The sequence below is a fragment of the Cyclopterus lumpus genome, chromosome 24 (assembly GCF_009769545.1).
Source record: "Cyclopterus lumpus isolate fCycLum1 chromosome 24, fCycLum1.pri, whole genome shotgun sequence".
In the NCBI taxonomy this organism is placed as follows: Eukaryota; Metazoa; Chordata; class Actinopteri; order Perciformes; family Cyclopteridae; genus Cyclopterus; species Cyclopterus lumpus.
This window is the reverse complement of record NC_046989.1, coordinates 14,227,213-14,243,064: the sequence shown is the minus strand read 5'-3', so window position 1 is coordinate 14,243,064 and position 15,852 is coordinate 14,227,213. Positions and strand designations below refer to the sequence as shown.

At 38.2% G+C, this 15,852-nt stretch overlaps 1 protein-coding gene across 1 annotated transcript in view; it reads right to left on the bottom strand.

Annotated features, from left to right (window-relative positions):
* Positions 1 to 408: 408 nt before the first annotated feature.
* The window catches only part of scara5 (scavenger receptor class A, member 5 (putative)), a 61,183-nt gene continuing 45,739 nt past the window's right edge, over positions 409 to 15,852 (bottom strand). Inside the window, exons 11-12 of the mRNA XM_034526937.1 lie at positions 11,101 to 11,289; positions 409 to 4,856 (exon numbers count right to left, since the gene is read on the bottom strand). Of these exons, the coding sequence (XP_034382828.1) occupies positions 4,723 to 4,856; positions 11,101 to 11,289 (323 nt within the window). The 3' untranslated portion in view covers positions 409 to 4,722. The remainder of the gene's footprint in view (positions 4,857 to 11,100; positions 11,290 to 15,852) is intronic.

Sequence of the window (15,852 nt, the reverse complement as noted above, 5' to 3'; positions counted from 1 at the left end):
ACTGAAATACAAATACTAATACCTCATTGTGAAAATACTGCATTACAAGTAAAAGTCCTGCATTCAAACTTTATTTTAGTAAAGTAAATAGTATCAGAAAAATGTGCTTTAAGTATAAGAAGTGTAAACATTACATCAAAACTATATTACTCCCTCTGAGATGTAGTGGAGTCGAAATATAAAGCTGCATGAAATGGAGACACTCAAGTAAAGAACAAGTACTTACACATTTGTATTTTAAGTAAGCCATAGTAGTAAATGTACTTAGTTGCATTCTACCACTGCTCACACACACATCTGAGTCAACTCTTCACCTGTGGACTTCTTGAAAGTGCCTGTTTCCAACTCCCGTCTCTTAATGTTGTCAGGAATAACAAAGTTCACCTGTTTAAACACATCTACATTTTATTGCTTCAGCAGTGCATTTACAACATGTTAGTGGTACAAATCAGCAAAGTAAACGTATCAGGCACTGTAAGCACTGGATCAGGTATTCTTGTGACATAATCATGTTTGATTGAGGCATTTATTTGGGTGTGTGCATGTTGTTAACCTCATAGCCCTTTTATGTGCTATGACCAGCACAATGTCCTAAAAAAACAAACACGTGTGTAAGCACATGTGCTTAGAGCCATTATGCCAGAGTAAAGCATAGTGAGTTCTAAAAATGAGACATGTAAATGGTTAAGTGCACTTTGGAAGTGTTACGGCATTAAGCTGCTTTACATTAATAAAAAATCAAAGTATTCTGGATATCTGACCCCACGATGCCGAACCACTGATCTGAGGTCAGCAGGGCCTCTAACCAATCAGTAAATCACATCACAACAATTGTATCCTGTTGATATCCGATAGGCTGTAACTTTGCCGGGAAGGAAACCAGTCAAACTACATTTAGCTGTGAGAAGACGGTTAACCGGAAGAGACATGGTTGCATATTATTTCTGCTTTGAATTGTGCCCATATGGTTTTGATATGCGATTGTTCTGCATCGGTTTCACATGTTGAAATCTTCACAATCCATATTTACCAGCAAATAGTTAGTTTGATTTGAGTAGATTTATCTTTAACAAAGCCTATATCCTCTTTCCGTATTTTAATCTAAAAACTGGACAAAGCAATTGGCTTTTTACACAGTATTTATCTCTTTTAATGGCCTTTACTTGTTCCACTTTGCACCTTAAGTAAAAAGGAAATGGCGAACAAGATGATAGTTCCTGCTTCTATAAAAATACTTAATTGTTCTATGTGTTTGCATCACAAAGGCCCCTTGGTATAAAACATACTCAAACCTGAGTAAATACCAAACTATTTTCAATCAATGATATTATTTTACAAATAAGCCAATGAGTGAAAATATACTGAAGGAGCTCAGGGTGTTATCTTTGGCTGGAGCTCTGAAGTAATAACTCTGAAGTAATAACTCTGAAGTAATAACGCCACTACAAGATGAATGAGGGTCATCAGGATGACACATAACGACCTGGCTGCCACTCAGGGATACTGTCAGCTACACTTCAGGGCTGCACAGAAAAACAGAGCAGATATTGTCAGAGAAAGAGTGTGTGTGTGTGTGTGTGTGTGTGTGTGTTTTACAGTATGACACTCAATCATGCAAACAATAGTTGGTAAGTATTCAACTCTATAACCTTGTAAATGTATAATTTGTTCCATTCCCTTTTCAGTACAAACCACCTTGTGGAGTATATACAAAATAAACTACTGGACATAAAACTGTAGCTTTTCATACCAAATATGTAATACTGTAAATTAAATGTACATTGACTGTATGACAGGTCCTTTAATGATGTTTATCACACTAGGTAACTTTATACTTTGGCAGCCCCACTTTGCAGTGAGGGATCTGTCATCCATATTTGAATCTATTTAATGAAAACCTTTTGATTTTTTATTTGACGACCCATAAATCCTTTAAAGTGATATCAGAAGAGGTTCTTTAACTGTCAGCTGCTGTTTTTCACACGTCATTGTTTTATTGCTTCCTGTGCGGCAAGAATAAAATCCTCCTGCCTGATGTCTGAGGTGAAAGAGTTTCAGCTTTAAAGTGACAATTTTAGATTCATGCAGATGTATATTTTACATTAAAGTCTCTGACCTTGTTTCCATTATAAGATACTTTGATATATACTGAGTCTATGTACTGTATGTGTTTTAATTGAGGTTTTGTATAATCAATTAATCTGTCCAAACAACAGATATTCAATTAAAAATGACACAACAAATCGAAAAGCAGCAAAAATCTTTGCTTGAAAAAATACTTGAATAGGACAACAGGACTAAATTGATCTGTTAATTGACTAAATCAGCTCGAACGTATTTCATAGTAATAATAAGAAAGATAGAACTTGGATATATTAGGCAGCGACATACTGCACTGTTGGTGTCATTTAGTCCTACAAGTCACATAATTAAACATTTAACAGTATTAGTGCTTTTATAAAACGGTTTCCAAAGTTTGTGAACAAAAGGGAAAACTTCTCATTATTAAAGATGAGCAAATTAAAATGGAAAAGATAACCAACTAGCTTCCTGCTTTCTCCAAAGAAAGGTTTGTAGTAATGCAGATGTACAAAATGATCACAGCTTTGTTTACCAGAAGTGACTTAAATTCTACCTGTTTTACACACTATTGAGTCAGTTCTCCAATCCACTTTTGAAGTCCACAATTCCCTTTTGAGTTGCTGTAGCGTCTTCTGAGACTCATCAGTCTACTGAGTCTGGCTTCTACCCTCTTTTCCCATTTCCCAAGGCACTTGAACATGAGGTAGAGAAAATCATTTCTGGCTGAACTTTTTTTTTTCCCCTCCCTCACATGGACACAAACTGTTAAAAGGACATCATGTGTGTTGAATAAGTTTCAGAAAAATATATAGTGGGCCAGACAATTTTGGACTTGTTTGAAGAGCTTACACAGACACATTTCACGACAAAAATAGAGGGAATTCAACAGTTTGCCAAATTTGAAGGTTCACTAAAAAATGTTTCACCTCTTTAAGTATAAAACATGACTCGGTAAAGAGACGGGTTTCCTGCTAGGACACTTGGGAGGTAACTGCCTTTTTGGATTCCAGAGCAGCCGATCAAACCGCACTGAGAGAGGCAAAGAAATCGGAAGACAAAGTGTGTGTGTGTGATGGTTGGTTTGGAGTGTGCATACATACATAGATGCATTAATGCTGAAACAACACAACCTCTGGCAGTAAACACGGACACACAGTCATACAGTGTGCAGGGCTGGCGTTCAAGAGTCCATCTGTTAATACTCATCTGCTCTCTATTCTTCATATTCACTTCATTGTTGACTGCTGTGACTGCTTTTTCCAAAATCCATTTTCATTAAAAAATAAATACAAAATACAGCGCAGAGTAAACACTGTTTTGGTGATTTGCAAACACGTGTTGGTATTGAGGTCAAAATTGAGCTCTGCAATAATTGATTATTTTCTCGCTTGGTGGCAGCCCTGACATACAGTATATTATCTTGTTGGAGTGACAGCTGATATTTGCCAATCTACACATCCAGAACAACGTGGGAGTTGTTTTTCTGTCCACCTGATGGATGGAAGTCCGATATTCACTCTCCTTATAGGTTTGTTTTGGTCTCCACCAACTACTCAGACATGTGTCTCGTATAGAAGCTAAATGTTCCACTTAACTCACCAGCTTGTTACTGACTGTGTGTGCCTGTCCTTTGCTGCTATGCAGGAAATGTCAGAGCTTTTTCTGACTGAAAACACCTGACTGACTGCTGTGGCTGGAGATAAGATTGATGAGAGCGTAATCTGCGAGCCGTAAAATAACAAAACAAAACTGTATAGATTTACAGTTGGTAATAAGTCTCTGGTTATAAAATGTAAAACATATTGATAAGAGGAGAGTTTAAAAACAAAACAAAAACACAGCTTCGTTAGTAATGCACACAGAAACGCGTTGCCAACAAAGCCAAGGAAAAGGAAGACTGCTAGCGAGCAAACATGAATGTAAACAATGCATGATTGAAAATAGAAAAAAAAAAAAAATTGGATTTACGAGGAAATAAATGTACTCCACATTTGAGATACACACAATGTGTTTTGGTGAGTAACACTGAACGCAAACAAAACTTGTGTATGTGAACATAAAACTCCACAGGCCACCTTAAAAAGCAGCCAAAAATTATGAAAACGTTTGAGTCCAGTTGTTTACCTGCTGATCATCGAATGATTGAATCCTAGGTAATGCTATATGATGTATAATAAGGCAACACTGTGTATGTTTATCATCACTCAAAAGCCATTCCTACGTAATACTGTGAAGAGCAGCTGCCTGTAAATGAAGAATCAGTTTGTCGACGTCTCAGTCATTTTCTTTATGTGCCGTTTCAGAAACCTGAAAGACGAACGAAGCCTCTGGGAGGGAGAAGAGGTTCTAATCCACACCGGAGGTCAGCACAGCAAACCTGCGCCCAGACGAGCCTCTGAGGGCAGATGGAGCCTTTGCAAGCTGACCTTCGGCCTCCACTGAAGACAGGTGAGCTCTGTAATTCAGTGTGATGAAGAGTCCCGTTGTGCCGTCATCCCCAGATGGTTACTCAAAGATGCTCAAAAAATGTTTGCGTTTTTCCATTGCTCCCATGATTCAGTGTCGTGGAGAAAACAGATGTTAGATCATGAACTTCTGAGAAAGCTGTCCGCTGCAGCGCTGTCGGGATCATGAATGTTTTTAAACGACACACGTCACACCAGCATCCTCCACGTGGCCACAGTTGGTTTTGCCCCAGCCAGAAAACTTACACAGGTGGATGGTGTCTTCGGCCCCCTCACACGCCACGTCGTCCATCCAGATCAGACCAGTACCTGCACAGAAAGGAGGAAATCATTGACACATTGTCGTGTACGAAATGGATCATTTGGATAAACTTCTCAACTAAAACTTATTTTTTTCTTTTATCTACTACTCTGTTTATTGTGATTGTTAGGCACCAAACTAATTGGCAAAAATGTTTTACACTTGCTTTCATATGATGTTGTACATACTTCTAGCATTCTTACAATGTTCATATATTTTATAATTATCATATATAATGATGGTAGGGTAGAGAATAAAAAAATAAAGGAAATAATAAGCATAAGGATATAAAAAGAGAAACAATTGAAGATGAAATAAATAGGGTAAATAATGTAGTCTTGTATGACGGCGGTAATAATGGTGGACAAATTCCCTTTTCCAAGACACACAAGTAAAAATGTGCTATACAACAAATGAGAAAAAGTGACATCCTAAGTTTTCTAATCTAGAATCAGCGCCTTGCAGTTGCCAACCAGTCATGTTGCCGTTTACATGCGTGAAATTGTAAACATTTGCATATGGATTTTTGTGTTTTGTGAGGGCATAGTAACCTTTGACCTTTGTCCACCAACATCAAGTGCCACATTTGAAGAAATCAGCCTCAGGCGATCCTGAGATACCGCCATTACGAGAATGGACCGGACAGACGGATAGAGGCCGGAAAACATACCGTCTCCGGCCACGGCTGGCGTTTTGCACAATTGCACCTGGACTTTGACATCAGCGGTCCAAGTTCTGTGACGTCTGTTATGGCTCATTCACGCAAACATGTATTAAAAAGTATGCAACTGCAGCCAATGAGAGTGAACATGTTGGCTGCTGGAGCTGCTTGTTAACCACAAGCAGCTCCAGCAGCCAACAGCTGACGGAGGAGAGCGTCACACAGGGCTTCGGTCAGATGTACTCTGTTATATGGATTATAAATCACATTTAAACTCAACATAAACACACCCTGAACCCAGGGAATGATGCTGACATTGTATTTCTTGCCGTGGGACGCTGAAAGCAGGAGTTCCCCACTTCACTCCCACAGTAACACATCTGCGTCGCAGCATCTAGATGCAGCTTGTGTTCTTCTTCTCTTCTCACATTTTAAGAGCGAGTTGTAGATTCTTGGGTTCGGGGACCTTTGTGTGGTTATTTGCTCTGCTTTTTGCCAAAAGGTGGAACTGTTATGAGGAGTTTAAAGGTTTCAATTGCATGTGTTATTAGATGCGAAAACATAACTCAGAAACGTCATCATTAGCGTGCGTATACGAGTCTTCTGACTGAGACAGCGAGTACTCCTCACAGAATTGTTGATCAGATAATATTGTATCCGGTAACAAATGACACAGTTCCAGCTGGTAAGCAGAGCTTTTGGCCGTATTGTTTCCCTATAAAAAGTTGGTTCCTGTTGGCCAAACCGTGACTCACTGGAGGGTTTCGAGAAAGCCCCTTCAGAGGCTCAGAGGAGATGGTGCTCAGCTGTGAAGGAACTACAGTGCTGATAATGCACTGATAATAATAATAATAATAATAATAATAATAATAATAATAATAATAATGTTTATTTATGCGCTGGAGGTGAGAAGAGAGGCCGACTCATCGGTAATGCCGTGAAAGCAACATCTTGTAACAGTCATCTCTGTCACAATTGTTTATCACTTGGCTGTACAGAGCAGTCAGTGAGGGATTCAAACAAAGAAAAAAAAGATGCAGAGAAGTGAAACCAACAATACAACAAACACGATGTTGGCAAAGTCACGGACGAGGAAGATAAAAAGCACAAAATCAAAATGCACATGAATCAAAGAAGTATAATTAACAGCACAAGTTCAGCTTCAGGCCATCTGGCTCATAAACTTGAATAATTAAAACCCATTTGTCTTCCACTTCCCTTATTTTCTTCTTATAACTGGCTAAAAGTTCAAGGCACTGTCAAGATCAAGACAACTCAAGAGTAATATGAATTATCACCAAATAAAGGCCATCTGATTGCTGTTAGTGTGGAACAGTAAACTGAGCCAATGTTCTGAATTTTTTAAAAAGTTCAAAGTAGCAGAATTCACCAGTTAATACTGAAACCCAACTTTGGAAACCCAAACGGAGTATTTCTGCTTCCTCATGTTAACTGTTAGCTTCTGCTGTGTATCGCAGGCGATACATTCATGATTTGCAAATGTAGACTATATGACAAAGGTGGAGATGCACTGTACATCATTTATCTGCATAAGCTATTTATAGTAATCATAATAAGTCTTGAAGTTAAGCTGTACCACATATTCAAAGTGAACAAACCAAGTATCAATTTCTTTATTTCTTCAATGTGGAACCATTTAATGTGTAAACTGTGCACTTTTGTAGGCTCTCTTGTGTTTGTATTTATATACAGTAACGTATATTCTTATGTACAGGTTTCATTTTCATCAAGAACATGAAAATAAGAGATGTGGTTGAAAATCCAATAAACTATCAACACAATACCAAAGAAAATCTCTGTTGTCTTTACCTTTGAGGTGTAAATGTTTTTTTGTTCAATATCTTTGTTCAGTGTCACTGACGATTCCCCTCCCAGTTGCATTTTTTTTAAACAATCCCATTAAAAAAAGGAAAACAAACACATCACATTACTACAATACCCTGTGTCATATTTAATTGATTGTTTGTTTGAAAGAACGAGATGAATCAATCCAAAAATGTTGCCAAGCTCATGTGTTCGTTGTGATATTATAATTCAAAACGCTACCAGTCAAACAAAGTCTATTTTTTTCCTTCTTTTCTGCAACACATGTGACGTTGAGCCCAAGCAGACACATCAGAGATGTTTCATGCAAAAGAGAAAATGTCATGACTGTTACAGCACGTCCTTCCACTTAAGTTGAGACTTGACTACGTGTGTGTTTTTGTGTTTGAAGGACTGACTGTATATGTTCCCTACAAATGCTAACAAGTGTTTAGGAACTGATCCGTTTCCAGTTCTGCCAGTTTCAACTTTGGACTGTTAAAACTAGAATGAGAGAAAGTACGACGTCTTGAAGACTTCTCATTGGACACATAAACTGCCTGCTGAAACCAAGACTAACAAAATGTAAATTGAAATCGGGTCAACTTCCCGAATCTAAAATGTGCTTCAAAGGGCTTTACAACACGTGGCCCTTCTATCCGCAGACACAGATTAAATACAACTTTTGTTCCAGGACAAGGAGATATACATTATTTCTTTTGTCCACAAACGATGCACATTTTTGTAAAATCGGATCAAAATGTTGCATTTAAAAGCTCATATCTGCAAATAAACAGCACGCATTTGAATTTCAGTCAACCCATATTCGTCCAAGACTCCTGCTTTGCTTCACAACTAAACATAACGGAAGAGAAATTGGCTGCAGATTTGACATCTTCAAAGCAGCAGGAAGCTGCAGGCGCACGTGTCTCCATGCAGGCGTGCACAGGATGGAAATAAGGTATGCACTCGGGGAAACATGAGGCCCAGCTGTGGACATGGACCTTTAAATTGTTTATTCTGCGTCTCAACACATTTGTACTGCACTGTCTGTAGGCCGGAGGGGTTCAGGCCGCTCGCATTAAACTTATGAAACTTATCACAAATAAGTCTTGAATCCCCCCAAAACATCCGTGTGGGATTTTAAAGGAACACCCAGGCACGATTTAGAAAAGAGTGTAATGATTGGAAGGCTGTTTGAATAAATGTGCTGACAAAAAACGACCCTAGAAAAGTGCTGGATTTAGTTTCAGAACCTCGATAACTCACTCTCCTCGAGTGCTGATGTCTGTGTCTTCTCACTGATTGTAAGGTCGAACAAGCTCAGTTCTTATGTTTCCAGATAGAAATCCTTGTTCACAGGTGCAAAGAAAACTTTTTTTTCCCCCTGATCCGATGTGAGGTCCCGGGACAGGGATGTTGTGTGTGTACAGATTGTAAAGCCCTCTGAGGCAAATTTGTAATTTGTGATTTTTTTAGGCTACACAAAATAAATTAAATTAAATCAAATTGAATCTATTGGTTTCTGATTTCTATCAGTTTTGACCATAAAGTTTTTTGTGTTTTTGTGGGGTTTTTTTTGGCTTGCATTAATCGAGGACAGATCGAAAAGATTTGTGATATTGGTTCATTCAAAATATATAATATAAATGAAAAGAAAAAGATGAAACTTCATCCCAACTCAAAGAAATCACGATTACATGGTTAAGATTCAAATTTAGGAAAAGGAAACAGGTTTTATAAAACTTGCCTCAATATCTGAGGCATCGTTTTATGGTTTAGTTTTCGAAACAATACTTAATAACAATTTGTTCTTATTTGTGCTTGCAAAACATGTTCAAGCTTCTGTTCTGGTTCTCTTTTTGTTTATTTTGTCTCTAAGTGAGATTATAAATAGACTCACTCTTGCATCTCTGTTGCTCTGGTGGACTGGTGAAGGATCCAATATGCATTGCAATAATTTATTGGGTATTTATTATTGCAATCATGATTCTTTGTATTTGCCTAATGGGGTTACTGTAGCTCAGTTTGTACAACAGTTCAAACATTAATAGCAATGTTGGTATCTTGAACCCCAAATTACCCCCAAAGTTGTTTTGGACCAATGCGTCTGTCAAATGCTGCCATGGCATGAACAAATAAATATTTCATAAATATTGAAATTGAATGTATCCAACAGTTAGAGGCCAATCTATGTCTAAGAACTGCCGGAAAAGATGTTCTGCATATAAAAAGTAATACATCGGAAAAGATGTATTTAAATTGCAGATAGTTTTAAATTGGATCCAGCCGTGACGTTAGTCAGTGCTGTTGTGGTCGTCCCCTGAATCAAAGGCATGTTTCCCCCCAATTTTCCAGACTTATTGGTAACAATTCTGCCTGGACAGAATGATGTAAGGCCGAGTAATAAAATAAAATGCAGAGGGAGAGAGAGAGAGAGAGAGAGAGAGAGAGAGAGAGAGAGAGAAAGAGAGAGCGACAGAGACAGAGACAAAGCGAGAGAGAGAGATGGATATGACATCTGCCTCGCATGACTTTCCCCATAAAACCTCAATACTAATCCCTGCAGCATTTTAGGGCATTGTTACTGCAGGTAAAACCATGCAACAGCACAGAACATGCAGAGGTAGTAAAAATCAGAACTACTACCATCAGTAAACTTCATCATGGAGATGTGCTGTGGGATAATTGGTTTTAAATCATTTCCTGTCTTGATAGATTTTTTTTTTATTACACAAAATGACCACTGACCCATAAAGAATGAGCTTAAAGGGACATAATCATAATATCATCTCGTCTTACTGTAGTTAATACTGGTGTTTACTTTAAATACAGTCGATACATTCACTGAATCTGTGTTTTTTGTTTTCAGCATTTGGTTTCTATCTACCTCGTTCATCGGCGCAGGAACTTGTCTGAGAAAGACGTTTACATATAATCTTCTTTTCCTTGAAGGCATGTCCAGTCCTGAGGTCATAAAGTTTGCGCGGTGCATCACAGACATCTTTGCAGACATGAGCAACACAACATGAATGTTTTATGGTCTCTCATGGATCCTTGCAACTATGCATACATGTAATGCCTTCATGCAAATGTAAGTAAGAAGTTGGAAAACATATTTACACATCTGAGAAACACAGACCAAACAGCTCCCTTTTTACTGAAACAATTAACAAAATTAACATTATTTGGGTTTTTGTTTAAACTGAAAAGAAAAGAAAAAAAGAAGGCAATTATTACTCTCACTTTGAGTTGCATTTTGTGCATACGAAATATTATATAAATACCGTTTGCTATCATTATATTAATGTTAATTCATTGCCTGTGTTTGCATACTGTTTGTCATGAGCGTTTGAGTTTGGACTCCGAATCAATGAATCACATCTTGGATGATGAGGCTAAATGGTAATTACACTACAGTATACTGGACAATCAACAATGCAACTGCAGATGTTATCAGCTTTTGCTTTGACAGCTATGCTAATGTTGGCTTTGGGAGTTAGTTGAAGAGAATAAACTAGATTCCTTTGTAAGGTGGTTCAAATATACACTTGATGGCTCCATATTTTAAAAGACTGAGCATAAAGTCTCAGGTAAAAGGTCTGCATCCTAATAGTTGTTGATCCATTTAATATCAAAGAATTCTGCCAAATCTGTCGGTCCTGGATCCCACAGACAAAAGCTGAATCCAACGGCTGCATGGTCGGCAGGAAAACACACCAGGAAAACAACAGCTTGTGGATGTTTGAGTGTCGACCATCTCTTACCCTGTCCGAAGCGTCCGGTCTTATGGACCTCAGCGACTCCTCGGTATCCCAGCATCCTGCACACCACGTCCCCATCCTTTTTGTCCCAGACGTCGTCACACACTGTCCCCCATCGCCGTTCATGGAAAACCTCCACACGACCTTCGTGAGGGCCTGACCCGTTCACCAGCCGCACCAGGACCTCCTCCACTGCAACAGACGCAAGCCAACATTAACATAAGGATCTGCATGCAATGGGAAATTTGGCAGTATGTATACAAATACGCATGAACTGCCTTTTATCCACATTTTCTTCTCCAATCGAATGTGTTTGCAGGCAGTTTATTGGAGCTTCCAAGAGATAAAAGGTAAAGCATCATACTCATTAGCGTGCAGAAAAATGTAGTCTTTATTATTATTGCAATACGACTACATAACTCACTTGTTGGCATGATTATTTTAATTGCGAGTGTTTATGAGTTTAATAAAGCCTTGTAAATCAAACCAATATGACAACAAGAGCAGATGAATAGGTTGTTTTCAACATTCTACAACATACGTTTTCTATCCAGAAACCACAGAAATAGTCTTTGATTCCAAAAGAAAAATAAATAAAATGATTCCCATGTGAAGTCACTTTTTCTTTCTTCCTCTAATGTAAAATCCCCTTGTAAAAAGTTGAGCGTTACAATAATTTGGAACTGGAAGTAATCTTTCTGCAATTGTTGACCATCATCTGAACATATTGACTGGTAATACTCACTGGAATTTGTCAGAGTACTGGTTGAAGGATTTTGAAATTCACAACTTCAATCTTGAAACTCCCTGCATCTCTAAACTTCATGCATCTGTAAACAAGTCACCGTGTTGGACAAACTCCAGCAAGCCACTAGTCCAGGTAACAAAATAAATCATAAATCCACAACTTGTTGGTTTTACACTTTTAGTTTTGATCCATTGAATAAAATATGACCATAAAATGCACAATATACGCCACATTGGAAGTATGACACACAAATAATCAGAAATAAAGTAAAAGATAAATATATATATATATATGGTTGTAAAGCTACAATTAAAAATGTAATACAAATATTGCACTGCAAGTCATTGTTAGACATTTGCTAATTTATTGTATTGACAAGTTTAAATCCTATTCATGTATGATTCAGCTTCCTGTGTGAAAGCCATTATATGCACATTTGTGGGATTCAGCTACTTTCAATCCTTGATTCCCAGCAGAGGCAGAAAGAGACTCTCTAGGCAGAAAGAGACTCTCTAGATAGAAAGAGACTCTAGACAGAAAGAGACTCTCTAGACAGAAAGAGACTCTCTATGCAGAAAGAGACTCTAGACAGAAAGAGACTCTCTATGCAGAAAGAGACTCTCTAGGCAGAAAGAGACTCTCTAGATAGAAAGAGACTCTAGACAGAAAGAGACTCTCTAGACAGAAAGAGACTCTCTATGCAGAAAGAGACTCTAGACAGAAAGAGACTCTCTATGCAGAAAGAGACTCTCTAGATAGAAAGAGACTCTCTAGATAGAAAGAGACTCTCTAGACAGAAAGAGACTCTCTAGGCAGAAAGAGACTCTAGGCAGAAAGAGACTCTCTAGATAGAAAGAGACTCTAGACAGAAAGAGACTCTCTAGACAGAAAGAGACTCTCTAGGCAGAAAGAGACTCTCTAGATAGAAAGAGACTCTAGACAGAAAGAGACTCTCTAGGCAGAAAGAGACTCTCTAGATAGAAAGAGACTCTAGACAGAAATAGACTCTAGACAGAAAGAGACTCTCTAGACAGAGACCTGTGAAGGTACAGACCGGTGTCTATTAAAAGACACCTGCTCAGGGTGGGAATAAGGGATGTAGAGGCACCTTCATCTGAACTCCTTTCTCATTCTCTTTTTAGCCTATTCAGCTGGGAGATCCACATTTCCAAATCTGAATATCGCAATAAATCTCTGAAAGACCACTTGATCTTTGTGAATTGACCTTTAAAGTGCCACCACATTTCTAGAATCAATAAAAACTGGTAAACACTTTATTGTTTGTTTCATTGTGAAACATGCAGCAATTTGATTTAAATCGGTTTGTCATATACACACATTTTACAAATAAACCAATATATATCAGGGTACTGAAAAATGAATAATGAATGTATTTTAAATTATTAAAATACAACATGACAATAAACTCTCTATTGTGTTTGGTTTGAGCCAGTTTGCTGGATTCAGGGTTAGAGTGTTAGCTGAGGCTTCATGGATCCGAAGTACATCTTCTATTCCTGAAACTATGCTGTATAATTGAATTGATTTATTACCTTTGTGTCACACACAGCCACACACACAGCCACACAGCCACACAGCCACACAGCCACACACACACACACACACACACACACACAACCACACACACACACACACACACACACACACACACACACACACACACACACACACACACACACCTCTGTGTCAGGACATGCTTGCTGACCGACACTGTTGACAAAGTGCTGGCGAATAGATCCAGACACATTATCTGGACAGGATATTAGTCTCATCAGACCATCATAAATTCGGACTGTGTACCATTTAAATCAGACAGTCAAGTGGTTTGCAGTCACTAGCCCAACATAATGTAATACCTACCATAACATCATACTATCATATCTGCTGCACATATTTGCATCATATTCTTGCAGAAAATCAGCAAATTGAAAGCAGAAATTAGGAGTACTTTCAACCTTCTGCTGCTCTTTTTCTCGACAAATTTAAAGTGACTGAAAGAGAGGAATGCAATGAGTGCTAGAATAGTACATACTTTCAACAAGGAATGAGTAATTGAGTACTCAATTACCTGGAACAGATGTTTAAACTATTTGTTAACTCGTCAAATACAAAAGAGTCCCTCTTTTTTAAATTCCTATTAAGTTGGATTAAACCTGGAAGACTCTGCTGGCATGAAGATGAAGAAGTATCACAGTTATTAATATGTCTTATAATGGTGAACTACTCTTTTTAACAGGGTACTTTACTTTTAAATGTCATTAAATGAACCACCAGACAAAAAATCTGCTCCAACAGCATCAGAAAAAAAAACTTTTTCCACAGACTTGATGCATATTTTATGCTAATAGTAATTTGTAGTGATGGTGGTATAAAGTTACCCTGAAAACTTGTCTTCAAGTAACTGAAAAACAAACTTAAATGAACTGCGGTTACCTTGTTACATGTGTTTTTGGTTCAGGAGAAACGGGATACGGACAAAAAAATCTATTTACACTTATAGCTATGATGCAGTCGCAAACGTCAGAGTTTCCAATTCACTTGTCTTTGAACTGTAAACCATCATAAAAGTGATAATAAGATAAAAGGAAGAATACTAAGAATCAATCCTTGGACTTTGCTACAAGACTGTTAACAAATGCATGATGTTGCCAAATAGCACGTTTTAAATGAGCTACAGCTGATTAATCCTTAACCTTAAAGCCTTTTCTCTTACAACAGTTAAAATACAACCACTAATTTATAAATGTACCCGTTTACTTGCCTGAGCTATGCACCCAAACAAGGATGATGTTCAAACCAAATAATCATACATTTTCCTCATCATACTCTACGCTATTACATCAAAGTAACTCCACAGAAACAAAGTTGTTTCTTTATTCTTCTTCTTCCGTGGATCAAAATGGAATTTCAGCATCAGTCTGTCAGCATAATACTCAATGCTTGAAATGAAATAAATAAGTATTTTTTGGCAGCCTATGGTATTCCTTTATACCATTTAATATTATGTTATAGGATGTATAAAGCCTGGAACCAACACCAGCTAGCCAGACAGGCAGGTATGCAAGCTAGAGCTGAGGCGTGGGAGCTATGCATTTAGGTTTTTGGAGCAGTGCCCCAGTCAGGATGCTCCCTGTTGCGGTTCCGGCTGGCTGTGTCATTTACTGCAGACATTCGTCTCTCCTACTCACTATTTATTATGTGAATACATGTTTTGCAGATTGAATAATGAAAATCGCTGGGCATTAGTAAGCTTTTAAAAGACATTTTAGTGACATTTCAAGTGACTTTCAGCCACAAACTCACTAATTCGGACAACAAGCCTTCTACCTTTCTTGTGCATGAGATATAATGACCAGGGGAAACTAGATGCGCCAGCTTCAGGTGTTGGGGGTCGTCCAAGTGGTTCAAGCCTTAGAGGCCGAGGGGAGCTACAACACCAGACTGTCGATACGTGAAGAGGTCGAGAACAGGGAGTGATCGCTTATTGCTAATCTGGCAGACAGGAAGGATCTGGACTGAACAGGACTGAATGGCTTCAGGACAACAGTTAACCAGCTACAGCTGTTCAGAAAATGTCATCCTCATTGTTGTCTTTCACGTTGTTTGCTCCTCTTGTGTCTTATTGCTTCCATTGCAAATGCGACGAGAGCCTCTCAAACCTCTCTCTTCAGCTTGCTGACCGACACTGTTGACTTTTGACTACTCTTCCTGTTCATTTGTTTGCTTCTAATTTGATTTGCTTTGCCAGTCTTGCACTCTCAGAATTGTGTGTACCATACAAGTAGATTTTGAAACCAGTGTGTGCCTCTCACGTGGTCTGTGTTTTACATTTTTGGAACTACCCTTATTTGCTTTTAAGCCAACTGAAACGATATAATGTATTTAAAAGCACTTAAAAATCTGTGTTTTTTCAGAATTTATACTTAAAGGTTTGAGAGGCTCTCGTCGCATTTGCGATGGATGCAATGATACGTAATACCTGATGC